This window comes from Haliaeetus leucocephalus, unplaced genomic scaffold (assembly GCF_000737465.1).
Source record: "Haliaeetus leucocephalus isolate CR32 unplaced genomic scaffold, Haliaeetus_leucocephalus-4.0 Scaffold517, whole genome shotgun sequence".
Lineage (NCBI taxonomy): Eukaryota > Metazoa > Chordata > Aves > Accipitriformes > Accipitridae > Haliaeetus > Haliaeetus leucocephalus.
This window is the reverse complement of record NW_010972953.1, coordinates 3172798-3199590: the sequence shown is the minus strand read 5'-3', so window position 1 is coordinate 3199590 and position 26793 is coordinate 3172798. Positions and strand designations below refer to the sequence as shown.

Here is a 26793-nt window from a genome sequence, read left to right as displayed (position 1 = left end):
TCCCACCTTCCCCAGTGCTGGTGTAAGGCCATGCAGTGAATGGGACAGGGGGCCCTAGACCAAGCCAAATCAACCCCCCTCCCAGCACAAGTGTCTGGTTTTATGCCAGCTTAGAGCATTTCTGAGGCTGTGGCCAAACCACTTCCCATAGCAGAGCACTCGTAGGAAGCCGGAGGGAAGAATCCTGTGCAGTACAGCCATGACTGACCATCAGGATCCACGGCATCTCCAAGGGCTTTGTCACATCCTGCACTGTGCTTACAGCCAGCACTCAGGCATTTTGCTGTATTAACCCTGTGGAGTCTTTAATTGGTAAAACCTTGCTATATTTGGTCTGGCCCCCAAGAACCTGGCTAGGGATCCTTTCTGAACACCAGCCTGCCTCCAGCGAAATGCCATTCCCTTCTCTCACGGCTGGAAACAGCCTGAGCTGCTCCAGCCACGCTCCCTTCCCCAGGCAACGAGCCAGCACAGGTCCTGTGGATCCTGGCAGCCTGGGAGCAACCCGGGGCCTGTTTCCCCAGGAAGAAGTCACTGCAAAACGGCCCTGCCCCAGAAACCTGAGGCAGGTGGAGTCTTCTCCCCCTGCATCTCACCTGGATGTGCTGGGAGAAGTGAGCGATGTCCTGGTCCGGCTGATTCCCAGATGCCAACATCCGTGCTCTGCTCTCCGTGAACTGCTGCAACTTCTCCGAGAGCTGCTCGTACTGCTCGACCTTCGGGAGGAGGCCCTTCAGCGCATCCTCCCTCTCCTGCTGCTGCTGGCACAGCCTGCCGAAATGCTCCGTCACCTCTGCCAGCTTGCCCTGCAGGGCAGAGGCCGTGGGGCTGTCTGCCGCCTCCATGAACTGCGTCACCATCTCACGGGTGGCTTCCAGGCAGCTCTTCTGCCTGGCGATGTCCTGCTTCAGCTTCTGTGGTAAGCAGACACAGAAAGGGATGCCATTTTAGGAAGGCTCTTGAGCAAAACTGAACTGGCGTGAAGAGGCTGGGCCGCCCTTGAGAACGGCAGCGCATGCTTCGAGACGACCAGCGTCGGGCAAGAATAGTTTTCTATCCCAGTTTTCCTTTCCTTTCTGATCTCCCCAACCTGCTCTACCTTTCCCTGGTGCCTGATATCCAAGCCCTACTGGTTAGCAAAGAAGAAAGGAGACTTCCAACAGGTCTGTGTCCTGGCTTAAAGAAATTAAGTAAAGGTTCTGCTCGTATCCCTTTTTAGGGTTTATTTTTGTGCTTTCAGAATACTGTGGCTAATCCCCAGCAACTGCCTGCATGGTTCAGGTCCTGCAGACAGGCATGTTTGAGGCGAGGGAGCTCAGGGACCAGTCTTACCGCACTTGTGGCAAGCGAGTCCTGGATGGAGGCAGAGGAGAGCGCAGCTGGCTGCTCTCTCTCCAGGTTCTTCTCAATCTCAGCCACTGACTGGAGAAGGCTCTCCAGGCTCTCCTGGACACTCTGGGACTGGGCGATGGATTTCTGCAGCAGGTCCGAGCGCTCGGCCATCTGCTGGGAGAGGCTCTGGAAGCGGTTCACGATGGCATCTGCAGAGTTCAGTGCAAAGGAGAATCAGCGGCAAAGAGCTTCTCGCCTGATGCTCAGAGAGCAGCAAGGATCACCTTTGGCTCCTGCCAAACTCTCACTGACGACGAATCCCCATCCTCAAAGCCAGCAGCGAGACAGGGGACCCAACACAAACGGCCAACCTGGATCACAGCCCTCCCCACGTGCAAACACAAGCCCTCAAGATGCGTTGCTGTGTGCTTCCTCCAAAAATGGGAGACTTCATCTTTCCTCCCTCCCTGGTTTGTTTTCACACTCTCCCCAACCATCCCTGCTAACGCAGGCAGCTGCTTTGCTCTGTACCTGTTGTTTCCTGAATATGTCCGTGGTCCGGGGCTGGCTCCCCTTGTACCTCCAGCAAGGACCGAGCTGCTTTCTGGAGCTTCTCCACCGGCACCTGATGCTCAGCAAGGTCTCCCTGCAGCTGCTGCTTTGACACGAGACAAGACAAAATCAGCGGTGGGTCACACGCAAGAGACCTGCACCCATGGGGAGCTCAGGGTTCCATTTAAACCCTGCTGAGGGATCCTGTTCTCTCCATCACAAAATTATTCAGAAAAATAATAATGTAGGTGGGAAGGTCCAACCTCATGCTGGAGGCAGAGCTGGATCAGAGGGTCTGGGCTGTCCCAGCACCCAGCCACCCTCATGGGGGAGGAACATCCCCCCATGTCCCACTAGGATCTCCCCCGTGGCAGTCTGTGACTGCAGCCCCTTGTCATTGCTTTGAGCACCTCTCAGAAGAGTCTGGCTCTACCTGATCTGCAGCACCGGGACCTGCTGAGCCTGTGGGTGCATCTTTGCACTCAACCAGCTAAAAAAGCGAACGGGTTGAGTCTCTTTCCTGCTCCTATCTGCTCAGAGCAGCAGCCAAATTCCCATACAGGCTCCAACTCTGCCCCAGGAGATCACCCAAGGACACCATCCGTACCTTAGCGCTGGCGAGCTGCTTTTGCAGAATAGCTGGATCTGAAGAAACCGTCTCTGAGAGCAGTTTCCCAACGGCAGTTTCGCTCTCCTGCAGCCATGTCCTGAGAGACTCTGCCACCTCCTGGAACTGCTGGTAGTGATCCAGCAAGGTGTTCAGGTGGGAGCCAAGCTTGGTGCACTGCAAAGGAGCAACAAGACATAACGGGAGGATGAACGCAAGCACAGAGCAACCTGGACACCAGTGGAAAATGCACAGAAATCATCAAGAAAGAAAAAAAAACAATTAAAAAAACAATCTTGCCATATATGTTAAAGGAATTACAGGAGGCAAATGCAGACCAACACCAAGACTGCCCAAGCCCTGAAGAAGACAATCCTTGTTCTACAATCTACATATGTTCTAGAAATCCAGCGAGACACTCAAGAGAAACATCCCTCTGCCATTCCTGCTTGTTCTACATGCACAGCAGGAAAACAGCATCCAGGGTTCAACTCCCAGCCTCACAAAGCCCTTCCCGCACCTTGGAGTGTAGCGTGGTGTATCGCTGTGTTGCATCTTCCAGCTTGCTCTTGACCACACTCCCGGACATCAGCGGCTGGGACCCTGCGTCCCCAGCAGCTCCCTCCACATCCAGCACCTTCTGCCCTGACATGGTAACAAACCGCAGGTCGCCTTTGTGGGAGATCACGTCTTCCGAGAAGCTCCCCTGCTGCAGCAGCAGCTGACGGAGGGCCGTGGGGTCGCTGTCCCCCTTGTACATCCCCTCCAGATCCTGCTCTGCCTGCTTCAGCCAAGCCTCGAACTCCCCGTGATCCCGCAAGAACTTCTGCAGCTCGTCCCGCAGGACTTGCACTTGCTTCAGCTGCGTTTCTGATTGCGAGAGGGAAGCCGCATACTGGTCCTTCAGCTCTGCCAGCCGGCTCTGGAGCCGGTCCCGCTCCTCCCCAGCCAGGCTGTGGCCATGCTTGTCCAGGAAAGCCTGCGCCGACTGCGTGGCCAGGATGACGTCCTGCTGCTGGGACAGCAGCTCCTGGTGCTGGGCCTGAAAGATGACAGCGAGCAAAGGTGACGCTTGTGACCGAGGGTCTCTGCCCACCAGCATCCAGCGGGTGCAGCGAGGCCACACGTGTGACTGAGCCTCCGCACCCTCCTACAGCACTAACAAGATGGGGGAGCACCCCAACGTTGCAGGCAGGTGCTCTGCGCGCAGGAGAGTAGCCCCTTCTCCGACCACGATGGGCACCTTCTCTCGTTACCCTGATTGCACCCTGCCATGGCACCCACCCACCAACACAGAGTGCATGTCCTTCAGGAAGGCAGGCAGGGACTTCCCACGGCTCCCATATGGAAAAATCACCCTGAACACGTGTTTCAGAGGCCAGACCCATCTAACACCCTGTCCTGCTCCCAGCTACATCAGCAGGCGGAGGCAGGGTCAGCGTGTCAGAGAGAAAGCTTTGAGAGGGACGAGGTGTTGGTCCTGACCTTCAGCCTCTCGTACTGCTCATCCAGGCTCTCGGCAGCGCTGTCTGCTCCCACGACGTGGCCATCGGGGACGTCCTGAGTGCCTGTCCCCACTTGCACCCCTGGCGCTTGCTCGATGGGATGGGGTCTGTACTCCAGGAGCCCTCCCTTCTGCTCCAGTGATGCCACCCAGTTCAAAAGGGAATCGATCTTATTGCTGTTCTCCTCCAGCTCTTTGGCAGCTTTCACCTGAAAGCACAAAGGCTCCAGATAAGAATGACTGGTTTTATGCGTGTTCAGCAAGCTGCTGCATGGGGGAGGGAGACAAAAATCAACAGAAGAAAAACGCCAAACGGTTTTCCAGCCACAGCAAATGCTTGAGACACTCACAGACATCCAAAACACTTCGTGACTCTCTGGAAGTGGGGAAGGTGCAAAGAAGCTGTGAATAAACTCAGCCTCTCTGCTACGTTGCATTTCTCACCCTGATACAACCCAGAGTTCCCACCCCAAAGGGCTGCAGCTCCACGCACGCAGGTGTGAGCATTGCTTTCAGTGCCAGCGCGTGGAGGTGCCCGATGCTCACGCTCCCATTAAAGGTCAGCCCAAAGGCAGAGCAAGGTGCCTTTTACTCCCCCATTTCCTCCCCAACCAGCTCATCTGTGGCTGCAGCTCTCAAGGCATTTCACGAGAGAAATGCCTGGGGGGGCATCTCGCCTCGGGGACAGGCAGGAAGGAACAGCAAATTGCTTTACGCTGCATCACGCAGATGACCGCCAGGACCCCGAATAAACCTCATTGCACCAACTGGACCTCACCATCCACCTCAAACAGAGCCCAGGGGCTACAGCTCTTTGCACGTTACCTTTTCAGTCTCCTGCTGCACTGCAGCAGTCACAGCACTCTCCAGCTCCTTCTGGGCCAACTCCGTCCTCTCTTGCAGGGACCGGTACTGCTCTTTGGCATGCTGGAGCTTCTCTTGCAGTGCTGCCAGCTCTCCGGGCTCCATCTTTGCCTTGTTCTCCTCCAAAAACTCCTCTGTGCTTTTCAGGATGCTGGCGAAGGAGGCGGCTCGGGTGTGCATGTTCCTCTGCAGCTCCTAGGCAGACAACGCCGTAAGGCTCCGTGCGCTCCCGAGGCAGCGCTGAGCCTCTCTGCTGACCCCCTTTTTTTTTAAAGCACTGACCTTAACATCGCTTTGCCTCTGTTGCAAGGTGGACAGGTCCCCTTCACTGGCTGCTCTCTGCTGCTCTGCCAGCGTGTCCTCTGCCTGGCACAGCCAGCGGCTCAGCTCGGCCAGGCTCTGCGCCCGGGCTGCCTGCTGCTCCTGCAGCGTCTGCGGGCAGAGGGAAGAGGAGAGGGGACAGTTAGTACCGGTGCTGCACCTCTGGTCACGCACATCGCTGAAAGGCAAGGTGAGAGGTTACAGCTGGAGCATCTCCGGAAAATGAGGATGCAGCACAGAAAACGGCTTTTGCGGCTCTCCATGTGCTCCCTCTCCCTCTCAGGCTCACACGCTGCGGGAACGGGGCCGAGGTGCTGAGTCCCTGCCGAGCAGGAGCTGCTCACTCTACGTTTGCACCGTTCGAGCAGGTTTCTCTCAATCTGCTCTTTGAGAAGCCCGTTCAGCTCCACGTGGAGCCACGCTCCAGGTCACGCACTCCTTTCTCGGGAGAGCTCAGCCAGAAGTTTCTGTGCCTTTTCCATTCAAGCTTACAAACATTGAAACTGCAGCAGAAACTCATCTAATGAGAGGTAACAACAACCTGAGGTCAGGCAGCACCACTGTGGAGCCCCACGCAACCCAAGTAGGCTGTTTTTTTGATCCTGGGGTTGGAGAGGGAGCCCAGGAGAGAGAAAGCGTTTCTGTAGCTGATCCAGCTCCTCCGTTTTACTGCCAGAGCACAATACAGAAGCGCCTGTTTGAGCAATTGAGCATGATGTGACCTGAGAGTCCCTGCAACGTTTCTGTTCCCCTTTCCCAGGGGAGATAAAGGGTTTTGAGTTTCACTGGGCATTTCAGCAAGGTGATGTACAAACTTGTGCAAAACACTGCGCTTGTTTCTCCCAGTCATAAGATAAACAACAGAAGCAAATTGAAAGAGCCTTCTTAAGAGCTCTTCAGCTGCAAAGCGAGTTCTTCCTGGGTTAGGATGGGCGCACACTGAATCTGAAAAAGCAAAGCAAACTGGTTAATATACACACACACTCCAGAGAGGACAGGCAAGAGTTACAGGAGCAATTGTTAATAAAAACCACACTAATCCTGTCTTGAATAAGAGGATCCATGCAGTGACGGGTGCTGCAGCAATGCAGCAGAGACCTGAGGACTTGCTTTTGCAGCTGCCTGCTGCCTTGATACATCATCAGCTGTTTCTCTGGGACAGCAATACCTGACCTGTGCAGTGGAAATAAGACATTAAAACTGCCAGGTGTCTGTGGTGGCCCCTCTGCATGGGGATTTTCTGGTGGGGTTACAGAGACCAGGGATTATTCCACCCAGCCCAAAGCAACTTGATGTCTAGCAGAGGACTGCCCGCCTGTGCTACCCACACCTCGGCAGGGCTCCATCTTTTGGGAGGAAAGCGACTTTCCACCCGGGAGTTACATGGTAGGAAGAAGAAAGACTTTAGAGGAAGCTCATGATGTGCAATGAGAAGTCATAAACTGTGAGTGGCATGCATAAGAAATCCCAAATACGAGGTGTCTCGGCGCACGTTCTTGTGGCCGGGAAGCGCTTCAGTGAGCAAACTGCAGCCAGGAAGCAGATGTCTCACAACCTTCACCTGATCCGTCTGCTCCACTTGCTGGAGACAGACCTGCAGGACCTCCACCTGAGCCGTCACACGCTCCGACAGGTCCCGAAAAGCCTTCTGCAGCTCATTGAGCAGCCTCAGCAGCTGCCTGCTCTGCTGAGGGGTTAAGTCCTGGGCATGCTCAGAGATAAGGAACTGGATGTCAAAAGCAGTGGCATCAAGCTGAGATTTGGTGTCAGCAAGGGGCTCTTTCAGCTCCTGAATGGGAGAGAAAAGACCTGTCAGGCAAAATGAGCTTTCCTGCACTGCCAGCTTCAGACGAGACACACGGACAGACAGTGGTGTGCACCCAGAAAAAAGAACAATATATTCCAGAAACTCCAAATGCTCCCAAAAGCACACTCGGCATTGAGGTGACAGCATCTCACTGCAGCAATCTTCCAACGCTCCTCTGCACCAGGCCTCCAGCACCTCGTCAAGAGGTTGCTTGGACCATGCGGGTAGGGCTGCCCTCGGGTCTGAAGACGACCCAGACCTGGAGGTGCCAGCAGCCCTGTCCAGTCCATGGTGACTCCGTGTGCCACCATCAGCTCTCAAAGCCTTCAATCCCCTGACTTCAACACCAAGGTGTTACCAGCAAACAGGAGATGCTGAACTGACCAAATCTTGAGAGCTAAGCCTGGGCTCCTCGTACAGTCGATGGAGACCGGGGCAGGTGTGATGGAGGGGGCTCTTAGAGCCCCCACGGAGGAAGCAGCTCTCTCCTCAACATCGCAAAGCCTGAAGGGAATCCCTCCCAGTTTGTCAGCCCGCACCACACACCTGCATTTGAGCATGTTCCCCAAACAGCCAAAGCAGATGGTTTGTATATTGTGGAAATTAATGACTTTGGAGCAAGTACAATATTGTTGCTCCTCCTGCAACAAAGGATAAGGGCAAACCCACCAAGGCTCCAGGAGGGAAGCAGGATTAAAAGCTTCTCCTCCGCACAGAGGACAGCAACTTCATCAGCCAGAAGGATTAGGGGCATTGCCATGGTTACCTTGTAGTGCTGGAGGCAGCGACTCAAGCTGTTCGCATCGGTGGCATGGTGGTAATCGCTGCCGTCCAGCGACTCTGCAGTGCCAGAGACCCAGCTCAGTAGCTCCTGGAGTTTGCCCTGAAGAGTCTCGTGATGTGCCAGGATTTTAGCCTTAAAAACAGAAATGCATCATTTGAAGAAGGAACAGAGCGCTCCAGGGAAGGAGCTTTGGGATGCTAGGGGGGCAGCAGGCAGCAGAGGCAATTGCCAGCTCTACCTTTTTGGTTTCTGCTGCCCCGCGAAGGTTTTGCAGCCGGGACTCCAGGACATCACTCGCAGAGCTCAGAGACTTCTGGAGGTTCTTGGCATCCTTCTCCAAAGCCTTCAGTAATTGCTCAGGGACTTCTTCGGGGGGGTTGGCCACAATCCACTTCACGGCATCCAACTCCTGATTCACTGAGAAGCTCAGCTCCTGCAGCTCAGCGCCCAGGGCCTGAGGCAAGACAGCACCGTTATGTCTAAGATACAGTGACTTCATCTTCCCACTGCCAATACTGAGGAAAGGTTTTGGAGACCCAGTTCCAAACACTGCATCTATCTGCTAGAAAGATTCATTGCTATCCCTCCAGCCCCACGCAGCTGCCAGCACTCGCCTGTCTTTCTCCAGGCTGTAAAACTCATTTCAGCCAAGCTTAGGTTATTGTCTAAGCAGGGAGAAGAAGGTGAGCCAGAGGCAGTGCCAGAGCGGGGAGGGATGGGGTTTGCATACAAATGCCTGTTAAACCTGAGACTAACCTCCCTGGCTGGCTCCCAGAAGCAGGGAGGAGGTGCAAGGGCTGTACATGAAGCTGGGGAGAGGAGGGACGAGCTCTGTCCTGCCTAACACCAGCCAAGCCTGGCCCAGCCTCTCTCACCTCCGCCTGCTGCAGCAGGTCATGCAGGGCTGCCAAATTCTGCTCCGCCGGCTGCACCCGTTTGATTCTCATCTCGATGTCTCGGAGCATGGAGAGATACGATACCAGCTTCTCATCGTGCTCCAGACACATCTTCTTGCTGAACATGATCTACAGAATCAAACAGTAAAACAAAACCTCAGATTTAGACAGAAAAGAAAACAAAGGATTATATGTTATTCTTCTTTTCAAAGAAGAAATCTGTTAATAACATTCCATTTCAGGGACTTTCCACTCACTAGCCTTATCTACAAGATTTACTACAGGAAAAATAAAACACACAACTCTTTTTCCAACATAAGCTTATAAATGGCAAGAGATCTCTGGTGTTACAGTAAAAGTGCCAAAAAAGCATCTTACTTATTAGTCATTTATAAGCAATGCTCTAGCTAAAAGAAGCCACAACTAAGCCTTGAGTGTTTTCAGTCATACATCACTGGGTCCTTTGCCAAATCCATTGCAGCTGATACTGCAACATCAAGCTCAAACATTCACTCCTCTTGTTCTGGCTGTCCTCTGTGCTGAGGACCTTGGACAGATTTGACATTAAGCACACACAAATAGCTCATTAAAAAAATGTCAAAATAGCAAAAAGCATCAATTTACCTGGGCTGGTCTCGTGGATTCCCTCGATGTTTCCAGCAGCTCCCCCTCCACTATCACAGGTAAGAGCAAGCCCCGATCGCCAGGACCCGGCTGCCTGGTCCTGTCCTGGGGTGCTTCTCCTTGGGATTTTGGGGGAAGAGGGGCACCTCCTTCGCCTGTGCTGATCTCCACTGTTTGCTCTTGCCGTGCCTCTTCTCCGAGCTCAAGGACTGCAGAGGTTTCCTGAACTTCTCTGGGTTCCTCTCTGATAATTAATTCATCGGGCAGTTCGTCTGCTGCAGGAGCTACAATGGACACATCACTGGTGGTTTCCACCTTGGTGTCTTCCTGGGTCATCCTCTCCTCCAGGCTCAACGCTACCGAGGAACCCTGACCATTTCTGATCCCACCTTTCATCACCTCTTGAGCTTCTCCTTGTCCTGGGGGGACAGGGAACACCTGATGCCCAGCGAGGTTTTCTTTATCTTTCTCAGAAATTGTTTTCTTTTCTTTTTCATCCCTGCTGCTCCCCCTGTGCTTGGCTGTGTCTCTTGCCAACCCAGCAGTAATCTTGGTGGTGGTTTCATGTTTTGGTTCTGGCATGCTTGAGACAAAGTCCTCCTCCCTCTTTTCCCCTGGAATTTCTTTGGAAATCAGAAAAGGAAGGGACTGCTTTTCTGCAGAAGATTTCTCCAGCTGAGCACTGTCCCCTGGGATACCAGTCTGCTTTGCTTTCTTTTTCTTGCTTTTCTGTTTTTGGGTAGGTTTTACCTCAGTTTCACTTGGTTTTGCTTGATCAACTGGACCTTCTGCACCCAGTCTCAGGGTTTCTTCTTCGATGTGCTTGACAGTTTTTTTAACTGCAAGCTCATCTCCTGCAGGCTTCATAGGGATGCCAATCTCAGGGGGCTCTCCAGACTCTGTAGGACCCATCTCTCCCTTCCCTTGGCCCACTGTAACAGATTCCCTTGGGGCTGCCGGTGTTACCCCATCGAGGCTGCCCGCTCGCTCTCCTTGCTCACCTTCTGCACCTTCTTCACCTGCCACAACTCCCTCTGCACTTACAAACCCCCTCCTCCTCCTCCTCTCCTCACTATCCTCTGCACTGCGAAGCACCTCCATGTCCAAGAACAACTGCTCTTTCTCCAATCCCAATCCCTTCACTTTCTCTGTCCCTTGATCTGCTTCTTCTCTCCATGATTCCTTTCCCCAAGCTGCTCTCACTCGGGAGCTGCTTTTTGCTATCCCACTTTCCATAGCCCTCACTACCACCATCTCTTCAGGGAGTGATGTTGTACCTAATACCGAGGGGTATTCTGGAGTCAGTTCAACCTTTCCTTGGGGATGATGTGTTACACCATCCTCTGAAGTTTCTTGAGGTTTTGATTTCCCTTCTGTCGGCGTCACTGGGAATCTCTCGGTGGCAGCGGCTGCACCTCCAGCCGCGTTGTAGCTCACGGCTTCAGATTCAGCTTTGTGCTCAGCACCTTCAGACTTCTTAGAAGCACGAGCAGAGACAATGACATCTTCATCTTTTGGAGATAGTTTTTCCATTTTTTCCTGGAAAAGGTGGGGTTTGTCTACTTTGCAGATCTCAGAACCATATTTGTCTTCGGATATTTGTGCCTCCCGAAGACCGGCAGCTAATTTTTGGCTAATCAGTTCTTTTTCAACTGCTTCCTTTAAACTCAACCTTTTCCCACTGCTAGCCTCAACAATTCCCCCGGTCCTCATCTGGTTGGTGGCGATGAGTTTGGCCATCTGCTCATCCAGCAGTCCTTGCTCCACAGCAGCCCTCAGGGAAAGCCTCTTGCTGACGGTCCCCTCCACGACCCCCCCGCTGTCTGCCTGAGCCTGCAGCAACCGCAGAGTGGGCAGAGGGTCCACCTTCCCCAGCCTCACCGCCTCGGCGCACGTAAGCTTGTTCCCCGTCACCTCATCCTTGATGGCTCTGAAGGGATGGACCTCCAGATACCTCTGGCCAGATTCAATGTCGATTTTACACTTCTTTAGGAACTCTGAGTAGGGAACGATCATGCAGGTCTCGGGATCTACAATTCCTTCTTTCATTTCTGAAGATGACAGGACTTTCTCCATAACCTGCTCGGGCAGCAAGCCCTCCTTTACCGCTTGACAGAGTGCCAGTCTCTGGCCAGAAGCAGGATCAAAAATGCTTCCACTCCCAGCCTGGATTTCTTGCACTTTCCTCTGGAAGGCCGGACTAATGAGCCCTAAAGATACTGCCTGGGGCAAGGGCAGTTTCTCCTTTGTAACTGGATGAATGTAGTCCTGCAGGCACACGCTTTCAGCTTTCGTGAGCTCGTTACATAAATCTTGATCAATCAAACCATGTTTCATTGCGTTGTTTACCGAAAGCCTCATTCCAGACACGTGATGGATGATTCCTCCATCAGCAATCTGCTTGGTCAAGAGCTGAAAAGCTTTTTCCTTTTTCAGGAGCCCTTTTTCAACAGACTGTGCAACAGTCAAAGGCTGCTTGGTTTTAGGATCCACAATTCCAGTGGTCTCAGCCTGTAAGCTAATGAGCTTCTGTCTGGTCACCTCATCAGTGCCTTTCCCTTTGGAAGCCTTCTCCAGCTTGACCAGCTCTTTCTGACTTGTTGGCTCTATCAGGCCCAGATTTGAAGCCAAAGTGACCGATATTTTTTTGCCACGTTTCAAGTCAACAATCCCTCCAGTAACCACTTGCCCTTCCAAGATCCTCACTGCCGTTTCCTTGTCCAGAAGACCAACTGCAGCGGCATCCTTGACAGAGTAGACAAAGTTATTGCCTGGGTCAAGAACGCCACTTATTGCTTTGTCAGATGCGAGCACCTTCTGGAGAAGGTTCTCATCCATCAGACCTTCTTCAATGACGTCCTCAGTGGTTAATGATTCACATGTATGAGAGTCAAAGAAACCACTGAACATCTTCATTTTCTCCATGAGTTTCACTGCTGTGTGGCTGGGCACCACTCCATGGGCTACTGCTTCATTTAGAAGAAGAGTCTTCCCTGTCTGCTCGTGGATTATGCCACCGCTTTGGAGCTGCGTCAACAGCATTTCCAAAGTGTCCTCCGCTTCCTGCTCTGCAGGAGCTGGCAGGGAATTTTCATCAACACACTCATAATCTAATACTTCTTCCCCTTCTTCTTGTACTTCCAATACACTTTCAATGTTTTCACTTTGCCTCTCTGTTTGCTCTGCCTCTCCAGTTTTAGGGAGCACAACCTCCTCTCCTCCCAGCATGCCATTCTCAATTGTTTCCTCGTTTAGCAAATAAATCTCTCTAACATCCTCTGCCTCTAGTTCAGGTTTCTCCCCACCCTCAGGCTTCTCTGCCATGATTTCCAGTCTCTCTCTACTTTCTGAAACATCCATCGAGATGCAGATTTCACTTTTCACAACTGTCCCACTCTCTGATGCCCTCTTCTGGTCTTCGATACTTTCCACTCCATCTACTGTAGTAGGCTTGGACTCTTCTTCTGCCCTAACCATCGTTTCCTCTGTTTCTCTGAATCCGCTACCAAGGTCGCCGGGACATCCTGGCATTGATAATTTTACCTGATGTTTGCCCTTGCTTGTAGAAGCTACTTGCTCTCTTCCAAATTCAGCATCAGTTTCACTCTTCATGGTAGCCTGTTTGGTATGAATCTGCTCTTGCTCCTCCACAAGCAGGATATCTTCTGCATCCTCCAACAGGAGGCCTTCAGGTCCCATCACCACCTCCCCATTCTCCAAAGCTCTGGGTGGCAAGACCTTTTCTCTTTGTTCTTTTGAAGGAGCAAATTGAAACTCAAGCTGCTGCAAAGCCAAGCCATTGCAAGGCTCTCCTTCAAGAGCTGCATCTGCCTTTGTCTCCTCAAAGCCTTCACTACCTTCCAACGTGTCTGCACAGGATCCATTTTCTTGGGTTCGGATGAGGGCTTTAGTGAGATTGTTCAACTCTCCGTCCACTAAGAGCAGCTTCTGGCCATCATGGATGTTGATGTAGCTGTGGGTCATCAAGTGGAACATCAGCCTTTCGTCATCACTCCTTAGCAGAGGGTCACTTTGCTCTTTGTGACCTGTGGGACTCCTTCCAGAATTGCTCTGGCCATGCCTGCTTCGGTTTGGAGAGCCAGCAAGCTGCACGCTGGCCATGACATCAGGTATGACTGTTGATTTCAGCTTCTTCGCCACATCTCTCTCCAAGATGCCATGTTCAACTGCTTTCTTCCAGGACAACACCTCAGTGGTTTCTGGTATAAAGATAGCCTTAATGAGTTGCCTCTTGCTGAGAATCTTGTAAACCATCTCTGTAGACAGGATTCCTTGATCTAAAGCATCTGCAACTGGGACGATCTCCCCCGTCTCTGGCCACAGGAGCCCCATGAAGGACCAGAGGGATTCCAGGACCACCAACGCAATCCTTGGTGCTACCAACTCTTTCCTTACAGCTTCATCAATTGTCAGTCTCTCTCCCGTGACTGTATCGATGATGCCACCTGTCTGAAGCTGCCGGATAAGAAGCGTGCATGCCAAATCCTGGTCAATTAAATTATGTCTCACGGCCTCGTCCACAGTCAGCCTGTGCCCTGTCCTGGGGTCCACAATGCCACCAGCAAAGAGGTGGGCTTCCAGCAACCTGACCGTTACCTGCCTGTCTATCAGCCCTTCCTGCACAGCACGGAAGATGCTGACTTTTCTGCCTGATTTCAAGCTCACCATCCCACCCGCCAGCTGCTTGACTGGAAGCAGCCTCAGTCCAGTCTCTTGGTGGATGATGCATCGGTGCATGAGCTCGAGCAGACTGATTTTCTCAGCAGTGTTGGGGTCAATCAAATCCTTGCCACCCTCCAGGTGAGAGAGAAGTCTGGAATAAAGCTGGGGGGTAAGGAGCCTTTCTTGCACCGCTGTCTCCATGCTAATTCTGCCCTGATGGACTTTAAAGCCCCCAGTAACGAGCTCAGCTTCAAGAATCTTCAGCCCGATGCTCTCACTGATCCTCCCCTCTTCTATCGCAGCAACAACAGGTAGGACCTGCCTCCCTTCACAGCTGACTTCTTCCACCTGGTGGAGAGCATCCTTCAACTCCTGCAGCACCTGGAATGTCCTGAGATCGATGATATTTCTTGCCAGACCTTTCTTCAAAGAGAGTTTCTCATTGGTCTCTGGAACAACTAAGTCAGATGTGATAACCTGGGCCTCCAAGAGGACAAGGCCAGTGTCCTGATCTATAAGACCTCTCTGCATGGCACCAAAGACAGGGAATATTTCTACCGTACCAAGATCGATCACTCCTGCCACTGCTTCGCTGCCCTAGAATAGAAAGAGAAGGAAAAAGAATTAAATCAAATTCAAGCATTTCTAGCACTCAGATTGCATGAATTCCAGGGAGGTCTCACTTTCCAAAAAAAAGTTCAAAAACCCTAAACAGGCTAGAAAGTGAGTCCCAAAGTGTTTGAAATGCAACTCCAAAGGCATTACAGCACGCATATTGGTGCATTTGCCAGCTTGCACGTTGCCAGCAAGTTTTAATGCTCATCTAGTCCATCACCCAGGGCAGCAGTGAGATGCTTCCAACATCCACCAACAGTAACGTAGCAAAGCAGCAAGCAGCAAAACCCAGAAGTGCTCCTAATGCTCCATGGAGAAACAGAGGGAAGGAGACCAACAAGCACACCAAAGCCGTTCAATAACTCCAGTTTTAAAAAGTAAAGACAACGCAAATCCCACTGTGTAATCACAGAGGAGAAAAAAACCCCAAAGACGTCCACTTCAGAGTATCTAGGAATCTCTCCAGCGCAGCTTCCACACTGACTCCTGCCATGCTCTAAATCCTGCCCTTCCCCAAGCAGATCTCAAACGCCAGGACAAACGGAGAGCACCACAGACCCCCGTGCCATGGAGCAGCTCCCCAGCCACGCAGACCGGCCATGCATTAGGGCAGGAGCGCTGCATGCAGGGCAGCTCCCCGAGCACGACCACCGGCACCCGCTCTGCCCAGCTCCAGCACCTCGAAGTAGCCATGCTTTTCAGACAGAGCAAGGGGAGAAATGTAAGAAGTTGGAGGTCCCAGTATGGAAACAGTGACAGACTGGGAACAGGCCATCTACTCTGGTGTTTCTGGAGGGGCTTTTCTCTTCTTGCTGGTATCCCCACAGGGAGGGTAATAATTAAGATGATAGAGTAACAGCTCTTTGGACATTTGGGTTTCTCCCAGTCCCACTGGTTGGGTATAAGGTTGGTCCAAGCACTAAAAGATTTTTGTGGGGATGCGGTGGAGGGAATTGGGATTGTGGAATGAATTCCTTTTGCACCCCCAACACGCTCTGATTTTTTTTTTTTATGAGTGAGTCTAACAGCACAGGTGGCTGGGGGTGTTTGTAGCTGTGGCACAGCTCAGTTATGGCACAGCAGAGGATGCAGCCTCCACCACGCTGGTTTGCAGATCCCCCCCCGCTGCCTTCTGCTGTGGAGACACGGTGAGCCGGCTGGAAAAACCTAAGCTCTCCACCATCATTGCCAGACTCTGACATGCACGTTCGGAGATGAACAAGCCGTGGAAAGACAGAGAAGAGGAGGGGGGGGAAAAAGAGAAAGATAAAAAAAGGAGATGGGAGGGAGGGGGGTAAAAGGCTTTTACTTACCCGAGTTGCAGGGTGTGCCTTGAGCAGTTAAAGACAGAGCCTTATGGAGCAGTTCAGCCGTATCACACACAGTGTAAAGCTTGGTGTTAGCGTCCAGCATGCGACTGTTTTGTTTGCAAAAAGAACCCCACACACAGGTCGTCCTCTTTCACTTTGTGTGTTTTGTTTGTTTAAATCCCGGAGGGTTAGTTAAACTTGTAAGCAAGGATGTCAGTTAATCTTAAAAACAGTTGACATGAAACACAAACTGTACAGGGACACATCATGCTCAATTTAGCGCGTTCTGCTTTGCATTTTTGTCTTTTATAACTTCTCTCTGACAGTTGGATGTTTCCAGCAAGCAAATGTTAAGAGTTCCTCATGCTCCCTCTACAGTGAAGCAACTGCACCGCACAAGAGCCACAGGGATCATCTCGTAGACGGGGATCTACGGTGAAGCCCCACTGCCATCTCTCATTTTGTTTCCTGGGCTTTGTCGAGAGCTTGAGTGAAAACTGTTCTAGCCTGAGCCCCAAAGCGTGCTCATGCTGCATAAAAACAGCCCAGCAAGCCCTGGAGAAGGCTTTTGCTCAAAAGTAATTTTCCTGCCCAGGAGGGAGGAAAAGGGAAAGGAAAAAGCATCCTTTCCATGGGCAGGCTGCTCTCAGCTGCTCTCCTGGCAGCAGCAGCAGAAGCATCAAAGTCGTGATGGCTTAGCGACGACTAACGAGTCGGTTTGCTCACCGTTAGCTTTCTGCTGCCAGCATGAGGGCTAAAGAGCTTGCAATAGAAAGCGTTTGCTGCACTAAGACACCTGAAATGTGCTATAAAGTCCAATTTGGAGAGAAACACTATGTGTTTAGGTGAAAGCTGGACAGGCAGATTTCAAACAAGCAGCCCCGTCGCCCTCTTCCCGCAAGCGGCTCGAACAGGGCTTCACTCACGGACCCAACAGCCAAAACCTGCGTCACACGTCCAGATCTGAGCGGGCCGTTGCTTCAGAGTACAGGGAGCCAGCAAGCAAACACACAAATATATCCATCGACACATGTATATACACTTATATAACACGTACACGTATATCTGTGAATGACCGAAGACAGCTCATAACGGAGGCAATAAGGATGCGCTTTCAGCCCTCCCTACCCAGCAAAACAAGGACGGGGACTGACAGGAGTGCTGGTGGATGTGAACAGGGAATGGGTCCAGCTACGGGTCGTGAAGGTCTCCCAGGTCAGCTGAGGGCCTGGACGATGCAGTCGCCTTCCGCTGGGGAGAGCAACTTCATTCAGCCGCAGCTGAGACAAACCTCTCGCCAGGCCCTGACATACACAAGATGGCATGGGCAAATGCCCTGCTGCAGAAACCCACCTTCTTGCGTCTCCTGCACACAGGCAGCCTGTGAGAAGGAGCCCTCTGCGGTTAAAGCACTGAGAGGGCATTCCTCAGAGGACACAGATTTGCTAAGGGGACCGTTTCCAGGACAGATGTCCATCTACATCCTTGCCCACCAAGCGTGAACAAGCCAACCCTTGTGCACTGGGCAGAGCTCTGATGAAAACCTTTGCAAAGGGCAACTCTTCCATTGACCTGGAAGGCAGCAGATAAACGGCTCCTGCTTGGCGTCCCGAGACCACCCCAGCCTGGATGCTTCGGGTGACGGATGGACAGAAGAGAAGGGAGGGCAATCATGTGCAAGTAAGAAAGTTGACGGGCTGCAGCAATGAGTGGCTGGTGGCCATGAGACACGCAACCAAGCAAAACCTTTTTCACACCCTGAGAAGTGCCCCGTGTCCATGCAGCCACGGGACCGAGCAGGGACCAGTACCTTGTGCTCCGTCTCCTGAGCGAGCTGGCTCTGGAGCTGCTGGAGCTGCTCCGTGGAGTCGCTGCAGAGAGCCTGGTACGTCTCCTTGAGGGCACTGATCTGAGCAGAAATCTGTTCCTTCTCCGGATGGGAAAGCCTGCAAGGGGAAGCGGAAATCTCTCAGGGAAACTGCACAAACCAGCTCCCACTCTGCAGAATTAACATGTTCTTCTGGTGAAGGAAAAGGCCAAACTCACCACGAGTCCCCTCTTCCTACTGCCCTACTCCTTACCCAGCTCAGCTAAAACCAGCAAGGGTAATTGTGCTCAGCAAAGGCTGACCTGCATCGTAACGATCAAATCCCCAAATGTGCAGGGCTGGATCACTACTAAAGGGGATTAATATTGTCCCAACAGCATAAATGGGTTGCATATTTCATAGCTCTTGTTGCAGATAAGAAAGACGACAACTGTCATGTGCAGCTCATCACTGTTTTTAACGGGAGTTGGGCACCGGACCCCAGGGACACGACCCCACCAGCACCAGCTCTAAGGTTTGTCATCTCCCCCCACTTCTCTCCCTGCCTGTCCCCTCCTCAGGCCACACTCACTTGTGGCTGTGTTTTGCCAGGAAGATTTGTGAAGTTTTGATGGCCTCAGAGATCTGCTCCTTCTTCGCAGCTAGCTCCTCGTTCAGGGCCTATTGGGGGTAAAACAAAACAAAACAAAACAAAACAAAGAAGCTTAATTCAGCTGTGGAAAAAGAGCAGAAGTTAAACAAGCTGTCTGATGGTTGCCCCCAGTTTACCTGCTGCTCTGAGATGGATTTCTCGATGTCACCCAGCTCTCTGCTCCCAGCAGCAGCTGTCCTGCCTTGCACGCTCTGCTTCAAGCCCAGGGCCCAGCCCAGGAGTTCCTTTACCTTGTCCACATGCTCTTGCTTCTCCTCTTCCACTACTTTCTGCAAACAGAGGAGGGAGGAAGATAACCACGTCAAAGGGGTCCCAGATTTCCAAAGGCAGAGAGGGTCTCAGGAGCAGTGCCCGAGATGTAACCTCAACATGGAGCAGCAACCTCGGGGGTGCTAGGAAATGAGCCTGCACATTTTTAATGAAGTTCAGTTCTGTACAACACCCTTACCTCCTCCTCCTCCAGCCGCCGGAGAGCATCGCTGATGTACTTCACGTGCTGTGTGGTTAACGTCACCAGAGCTGTATAGCGAGTCCGCAAATCCATGAACTGCAAAGGGAGAGAGGGGGAAATGGGACGCATCAGTCAGGACCGGCGGATCCAGAGCGACGTACTTTATAGTACATGACATGGATGCACCATCTCTCGCTTGGGAAGCCCCCCAGGCACCTCGCAGACCCGGTACGGCATCAATGAAATGCAGCAAGTCTGACAGGGAGGGTTGTGGCCACACACGGCATGCTGCACAACACTGGAGCGAAGGGGAGACTCCGGTCACGGACACTGGGGCAGATGCTCAACTCTTACAAGAGGGCTACTGGGATCTTTAATATCCACATGGAGCAGACAGGACCTCAGGTCCCTAAAGGTCTCATCCCAAAGATCCACACACAGTAATGCTGCATGGCGCTCTGGTTATTTACCTCGCAAGGCTGAAGGGCTGAGCCGACCCTGCTGGATTTGACCCAGGGGTTCCCAGGAGTCTAGGTATTTCATACCTGGTGCTTAGAGCACTAAGCCATCCTCTCTGGCTATTGGAAAAAACAGCGAGGGTGGAAACTTTATGTATACAAGAGAGTTCAGCAGAAAGGAGCCTATTTCACAGAGGCTGCTCGGGGGTTTGCTTGGCGTCGAAGAACCCCCCGGCCGTAATTTCTCCCTCGCAAGGTCGGGCGGGCGGCTGCGCTCCTACCTCCTGTGTGATGGCATCCGAGGACGAGAGCATGCGCCGGCGTTTCATGGGAGACTTCTGCTGCGACTCGACAAACGCCCTGTACGTCATGAGCTGCAACTCGTAGTCCTGCAAATGCAACCAGGGGTGAAGAGTCATGGAGCACGCGAGATGCAGACTGTGCTGGGGCTGTTTCTGCCCAGCCAGCCTTATCTAGGTGCAGGAGGGGACCCATACCTTGACGGCAGCTGAATATTGCTGGGAGAATTTCTGACACTGGTCCAGTTTGGCTTGATTTTTCTCAATTTCTGCAGCCAAAGCCTTCAATAAAATTCAAAGAAAAAATGGTTGTCTGGACAGCTACCATGAGAGGTGAACTGAATTTCAGTCTGCATCCCTCCCCTTCTGGGTAGTCTTTACACTCTTCTATTTTTTCACGCAAGACCTCATCTCCACCTCAAGCTAAGCAGTTTCTCCACTTCTGAGACACCCAGCTCAGGCCTGCAGCCTCTTCCCCGCTGCGTTTCATATATTCAAGCTCACAGATGAAAAGATTTTAGTAAAAGAAGTGACACGGTCACTGCAGCAACTGCGCTATCGAGACATGACGAGATCCTGCCTTACCGTTTGCTGGCTCAGCTGCTCCGACAGCACCCGGCTGTCCTCTGCCTGCCCAGGCTTCATCAGCTCCTGCTGGACCGTGATCTCCTCAATCCACTGGATTAGGGCACTGTGGCACTGCCGGTAATCACTCAGCACCTCCTGGATGCTCTCCAGCTCCGCGTGGCTGAGAGATGAACCAAGACAAATCATAGGAGGGCGAAATGCCACTGTAGGCTATAGGGATATCCCAGCCACCAGTGGGAATCCCATCTGGAAAAATGTCCCTGCTATCAAGCCTGACCCAAGCTCTCAGCTGATTCATGAAAGTAAATCTGCGAAAGGAGGCAGGAGGTTTCTCACCGGGTCTCAATTTGGGTGCAGACTCGCTGCCAGCGATCCCACAGCTGGCTTCCCTTCTCCTGATAGCGCTCAAGGTCGATGCTGCGCTCTTGTCTCAGCCGGTACAGCTGCTCTCCCACCGCCTTCGCCTTTGCCATCTCCTCCTCCAACATGGAGAAGACGGAGCTTTTGTCCTTCACTTCCCCGAGCCATTGCTGCAAAACCAGCAAGAGACAGCACCGGTTCAACGTCGTGGAAAGCAAATGGCACATTAAGGCAGAGATGCCCTCCTGCCGGGAGCTGACAAGCCTGAGAAGGGGTTTATCTTCCCACTCTCCTTAACCTGCAAAGAACTGGCTGATTATAGGAGATGCAAAATGGAGGGGACCATTGTCTCAGCTTGGAGCAAGTCAGATTGGTTCAGGCCCTGTCCTACAGCAACAGCACATGGAGCTGCCAAAATGCTCACATGTGCCAGCATGTGCCCTACAAGAAGACAGAGCACAAGCCATAGCAGCGCCTTTACCTTTACAAAGCAATGAGGTATCACATAAGCAGCACAAAATCCTCCCGGCAGCTATGTCGAGGCAAGAAATATGGCATACAGTACAAATTCAGCAGAGAAAGGGAAGGACCCTGCTTGACAAACGCCAAAGCGTTGGCCGGTTTCTGCAAGCCCACCTTGGGAAATGAACAGCACCAACCTGTAACGCCGTTCTGTGGGACTGAATAGCTGCCAGGTCGGCAGGGACTGCCTCCTCTTGGCTCAGCTTAACCTCATAGCCTTTGACCAGAGATTCTGCTCCTTGGGTGTTACGAATAATAACATCAACCGTCTTCAACCTGGCAAATCAGAGACAGCACAATGACATCCAAAATTTCGCAGAGATCCTCTTGATGACGAGGCTGTTTGCACCATGTGCCGCAGAGGGATGGAGCTCAGTTATGGTCCAGTGCAAGGTGCATTAGAGGGCCAGAAGAAAGGTCTTTAGCAGAACTGGGCAGATTCAAAATGGTATTTGGGAACCGAGGCACATCCCGACTCACTTGTCCAGGTAGATGGAAGACAGCCCATACATCTGGTCCATCTTGTTCACCACTAAGTCAAGTTCAGAACGCAAGTGGGGTGTGCTGGACCCCGCGGGCGCCTTGTCGAGGAAGCTGTAGCATCTCTCAGAAACAAACCGCAGGTCCGATTGCAGCCGTTGCAGATCCTCCTGCATGCGCTGTGGGAGGAAGGGAAAGAATATGAAAGGAAAGCCCAAGCAGGTGGAGAAAAAGCAGAATAGCCCTTGGCAAAGGAGATGGTATGAAATGAAGCAGGGAGTCCACCTGGAGAGGTTTCCTGCTACCTTCTGCACGGCAAGATCCCCTTCAACCCTGCGCAGTCATGCACCCACCACCCACACATTCACCCCAGAGAAGCTAAAGCTATTTTTGGCACATGCTGAAGACCAGCAGCCACCACCTCCCTCCCCTCCACTTCTCACAGCAGCAGGACTGACCTCCTGCTCTGCAATGCGGATAGTGTTTTCCTGGATAGTGTCACCATCTGCTCGGGCGCTGCTCGGGGACTGGATTCGGCTCACTAGCCTCTGCTCACACTCCTCCAGGCGCAGACGGATATTCTTGAGCTCGGAGAGGTATGTCCTGGCAACGGTCTCATCCTTGTCTTCTGCAAGTCACAGACAAACCAAAACGGGAGCTCAGACAACCCCAGCCAGCATCTGCCCCAAATGGGACCTGCTGGAAGCCCCGGAGCCACGTGCAGCATCATGCTGACACCGAGGCACCAGGGTCTCTGCTCGGACGGAAAACAACTTAATCAAATAATCTTGTTCAAACGCAGCTGAGAATAAGTCCAGCCACAGGGCACCTGGCATGACAAAGCCAGAGTCCTCAGTCTTGGTGGGACTCACAGTGCTGCTGTGTCACACGTGTCACTGCCACATATATTTTCTTCAAGATTAAATGCAGGAAAAACTCCTTGCTCAGAATGCATCCTAATGACTAAACCCATCTCCAACAATTTTAGGGTAAGAGGACTCAACAGTTAAGCTGAAGCTGCAAAGCCAAGCCCTCTCTGCAGGAACAAGGCCAAACACTTGAATGGATGGAGAAATAAGGAGAGCAGCTTCTCACACCATCAACTAGCTAGCTCAGAAAAAAAAAAAGAAAATTAAGCCATCCCATAAGTCCTTTGTTTATGAGTCCCCACAGCTCCTGGTTAATCCATCATCCCTTTGAAGCTCACCGTTCTCCATGGACTCCAGCAGCTGCCGGATGTGTTCCTTGGAAGATTCCACTTCCTCCTCCAGGCGCAGCCGGTCCGACACCGAGAAGAGCTCCGAGTCCCGGCTATCCTGCAGAAAGTCCTCGTAGTGCGCCTGGAGGCTCTTCATGGCTTGCTGGCACTCGCCTTGCGCTAAGGATCTGAGCTGCAAGTGGGAAAGCAGCACATCTAACTGCCGGGAACAACTTCCTACACATCACCTGAAGCCACCCTCCCCAGCTTAATCACCTTCGTTTGCCAAGTGAGTATTTTCTCTTTAGAGGAGAAAAGGCAAGCTCCTCCGTATCAGCCTCATGCCTCCCTCCAGCCTTGCTCACTCCCTAATGAAACGCTAAGACAACGAACTCTTATGCTTATTACAGTTCAGCAGCAAAGTGCTGATGCTCTTTTTATTGGGAAAAACTGCAATCGTTTTGCACAAAACCCCCAAGCTCAGGTTTTCCCACTGCTCAAGGTGCAAAGACCCTTGACTTCCCCAACCTCACAGTCTCTGGTCTTCCCTTTCTCCTCAGCCACATGTAGAAGCCTGGACAGTGAGCAACGCAGCCCCAGAGCCAGGCAGAGAAGTTCCTACCATACCTTTTCCATGCTGAAGCTTTGCACCAGAGCGATGTCCTTCCTCAGGTAGTTCCAGGAGATGAGGCTCTTTGTGTTCATGTGGAGCTGGTGCCAGAGAGCCATCACTTTCTGGTACAACTGTTCTACCCTGCAAGGGGAAGGAGCAGATCCATCAGCCCCAGATCTCCCCAGCACGCTCAGCCCTGACCCTGTTAATCCACCAGCGAGTGATGCTCCTGCTGTTCAGTGCCAGAGATCCCTGGAAGGATCCCTCCTCCCAAATCATCGTTTTCTCTTTCGCAAGCTACTACAGCAGTTGCTGTGATAGAGTTTGCAGCTGTATAACTATGGGGGATTCCTTCCCTCACCCCAAATCATCTGTGCCACCTACTCCTGTTCCTCCACCCCAGCTCCTCTCCCATTCCCACCCCAGATCTGTCCCCTCCCATGCCACCAACCCGCTCCCCATCTCCGTGCCATTGCACCTCTGGGACTCCCCTGCAGCAGAGACCAGTAAGTTACCTGTTGGCCATCTCGATGGCCTCTTTGTTGGGTGGGGGGATCAGGAAGCAGACAGAGGGCACCATGGCTTCGTTCCCTGTGGGGCTGATCACCTTCCACTTGGTCCTCTGGGAATTGTCCTCCAGCACACACTCGTCATTCCTGCAGATGGTGATCTGCGACGGGACCAACACCACCCGGCCCATCAGAAACCAGCAGCAGGGCTGCACATGCCTGCCCTTGCTGCCAGCTTCCCTCCTGGGGGCGAGCCAGCTTCCGTAAATATTTTTTTTTTATTATTATTATTTTTAAAATCAGGCAAAAGCCTGGTAGAGTGCCAAGCAGTGCAGCACACTCATGTCTGGAGAGGAAGAGACAAGGAAGTTAAACGGAGTTGGCTACCACCCACGTGCTTATTTGGCTGAGGCTGATGAAGCCCATCATCCTTGGGGAAAAGGACTTTAGCTCCTGCCCAGAATAAATGTGAGACATGGAAATCTCCTCCAGGAAGAACAGCCATGCTATTTCCCTCGTTCTCTCTTCCCACTCTGTTCCTGCTTTCCATTGACAGACACCACGGAGCTCATCCTAAACCATCACGGGCATTGCTCCCCTGCCTCATCCCTGCCTTCTCTTTCAAAGTCATGCCAACACCCTTCCAGCCCTCACCTCGATCTGCCGATAGTCACAAACAGCCTTGATGGGGATCGTGCTCTTCACAAGGTGCTCCGGGTTCCTGGGCCGGAGCTGAACGATGGTTTTGGACCGTCCCACCAGGCTGGCGACGGAGCTTTTCGACTGAATGAGCTGCTCCTTCTCATCCTGGCAGAAAGAAGGATGAAGGACGTGTTGCTTGAGGCAGGGGAGAGGAGGTCTCTCCCAGGCATCTCGGCACCCCCCACCCCAACGCTGGCCCGCAGGAGCTACGCTGGGATCAAAAGGGCTGAACAAACACATCAGGAGGATCCTGCTGCCCTAACGGGATGGGAAGAGGGGTCATGAGATGGGGTGGAAGCGGGGACGGACTTCAAGTCAGGATGGGACCTCTCCACTACTACTCCCACTGCCCTGCAAAGCTGCATGCACGCCTCTGGCTCTTTTGCTGCTAGGACAAGAAAACATTTTCTTTCAAAAGGGAAAAATCGAGAACACAGAGTACACCACAATTAAAGTCCCAGGAAGTGTAAAGGGCCAAGAGCAGGACAAGCTCCAGCCCAAAGCCAGGGACGCTTAGTTGTCTGGAGGAGAGACCACAGAAGCATGCTCCCTTTTCTAAAGCAAAGGATGAAGGCATGTTTAAACCAATGGCTGGAATGGGGATACGATGAATTATGCAGATAAAACATCTCAGGAGAAGGGGCTAGTGGTGGAGTGATCGCACAGGTCTCTGGGTTTGAGTAGAAATTTGCTGGTTGGAAGAAGATGCTGTGTAATTGATTCCCACAAGTCCCTGCTGGGTTCGATGATGGGACAACCCGGGGGACTGGTGGCAAAGCTCCTCTGGAACAGCCTCTGGCACCAATGGAGACGTGTGCGGATCACGACACTGGCAGCTCACGTGATTAGTGGCAGCTCAGCCCATTCTGGCTGCAAAAGTTTAAAAAGGATCCCAGAAAAATGTTCTCCCTCATGCTTGGTACTCTCGGGGTTGGTTAGTGTGCTAACAACAGTGGAGGATAATTTAATGGTAAAAAAAAAAAGAAAAAGAAAAGAATAAATGATTAAATAAACTACCTGTGCCTGTCCCAGGGAGCATGATTGGAAGAAATACAACTTTAACTTATTAGGTAAGAAAGAGTAATATAGCTGAGCTCAGGGCAGCTGCCCCAGTCCTGAGATCGTGGCCACTCTCCGGCTGCCCGGACGAGCCTCTCCCACCCCAGACGGCACCTGCCAGATTCCTGGTGTTGCAGGGCTCGCAAATAGGGACCCCAGGAGCCAGATTGGCTCCTCTGTGTCCTGGTAGCGCTGGAGGGCAGACCAGGACAACCCCAAGACCATGAGAGAGGACGGGAGCCCCCAGGCCTCCAGGAGAGAAAACGGTGAGCCCTAGCCCAGCTGATACACCCATCACAAACAGCCAGTAACGGCATCCCAGCTTCACTGGGGACACCCTGGAGATCAGTGGTGTGCACTAAGAGCAAAGACAAAGCAGCCACCTGCCTCCACACGCTCAAATGTCACCTTCTGGCACTTCCACCAGCGGCTCAGCGGTTAACCCACAGCCCAAATCCTCCCCCGTCCCTGGTTTCGAACACCATCTGATCCTTTGCTCCTTGGGTTTTGTTTTTAGGTTGGTTTTTTTCAGGCCAATTTGGACAAGAAGATCACAGTGTGATCGCCCATCGTCTGCTCTCTGCTACAGCTAAGCCAGGCCACGTGTTTGGAGATCAGCGCTGCTGAGCCCCGTCCCCGCGCACAGCCGGGCTGCCCTGGCTCTCCCCCCACCGGCACAGCGCGATGGATTAATATGGGATTTGGTCTGGATAAAGCGCAGGCGTTGTCTCCGCATCCCACTGTGCTCCTAGCAAGCACCAGCTCAAAGCAGGAACAGGAGCATCCTACGGGCTCTGCGCAACACCTCCGTCAGCAGAACACGACTGGCTCCATGCAGACCAGGATGGCATGATGGGCACCGATGGGGAAGAACCAGCTCATGTCAAGCTATGAGTTTTCACGGACAGCACACGCTGCCTGCTCTTCACCCCGAGGATACAGAAAGATGCTGGATGGTGCCTCTAAACAAAAGCGACCCATCGGCTGTTATAATGACCGAGATCCGGCTACCATCGGCAGCGTTACATCCACGCAGCGGTGCAGCTGGGGTGGCACACAGCCTGCACCCCATGGCCACGTACAAACACATGCAGCAGCTCCAGCAAAAAGCACAACATCGATCGAGATGGGGAAACAAACCGTGTTACATAAAACTGCATCACTATGGGAATAAA

The 26793-nt window shown here is 52.5% G+C and overlaps 1 protein-coding gene across 3 annotated transcripts in view; it reads right to left on the bottom strand.

The window, feature by feature from the left end:
- Positions 1-26793, bottom strand: part of MACF1 (microtubule-actin crosslinking factor 1) — a 112304-nt gene that overhangs the window by 63732 nt on the left and 21779 nt on the right. For 2 of the 3 annotated variants that reach the window (XM_010576057.1, XM_010576059.1), the window contains exons 21-48: positions 24512-24664; positions 23864-24018; positions 23363-23489; positions 22745-22928; positions 21996-22165; positions 21538-21716; positions 21195-21333; positions 20512-20705; positions 20173-20335; positions 19786-19869; positions 19570-19677; positions 18828-18926; positions 18496-18648; positions 18299-18387; positions 17710-17845; positions 9292-14571; positions 8647-8796; positions 8010-8225; positions 7754-7903; positions 6736-6969; positions 5142-5291; positions 4821-5054; positions 3977-4204; positions 3012-3533; positions 2492-2668; positions 1864-1990; positions 1333-1541; positions 597-914 (exon numbers count right to left, since the gene is read on the bottom strand). In XM_010576057.1, coding sequence (XP_010574359.1) covers positions 597-914; positions 1333-1541; positions 1864-1990; positions 2492-2668; positions 3012-3533; positions 3977-4204; positions 4821-5054; positions 5142-5291; positions 6736-6969; positions 7754-7903; positions 8010-8225; positions 8647-8796; positions 9292-14571; positions 17710-17845; positions 18299-18387; positions 18496-18648; positions 18828-18926; positions 19570-19677; positions 19786-19869; positions 20173-20335; positions 20512-20705; positions 21195-21333; positions 21538-21716; positions 21996-22165; positions 22745-22928; positions 23363-23489; positions 23864-24018; positions 24512-24664 — 10128 coding nt within the window. The remainder of the gene's footprint in view (positions 1-596; positions 915-1332; positions 1542-1863; positions 1991-2491; positions 2669-3011; positions 3534-3976; positions 4205-4820; positions 5055-5141; positions 5292-6735; positions 6970-7753; positions 7904-8009; positions 8226-8646; positions 8797-9291; positions 14572-17709; positions 17846-18298; positions 18388-18495; positions 18649-18827; positions 18927-19569; positions 19678-19785; positions 19870-20172; positions 20336-20511; positions 20706-21194; positions 21334-21537; positions 21717-21995; positions 22166-22744; positions 22929-23362; positions 23490-23863; positions 24019-24511; positions 24665-26793) is intronic. The other variant, XM_010576056.1, reaches the window with a different exon arrangement.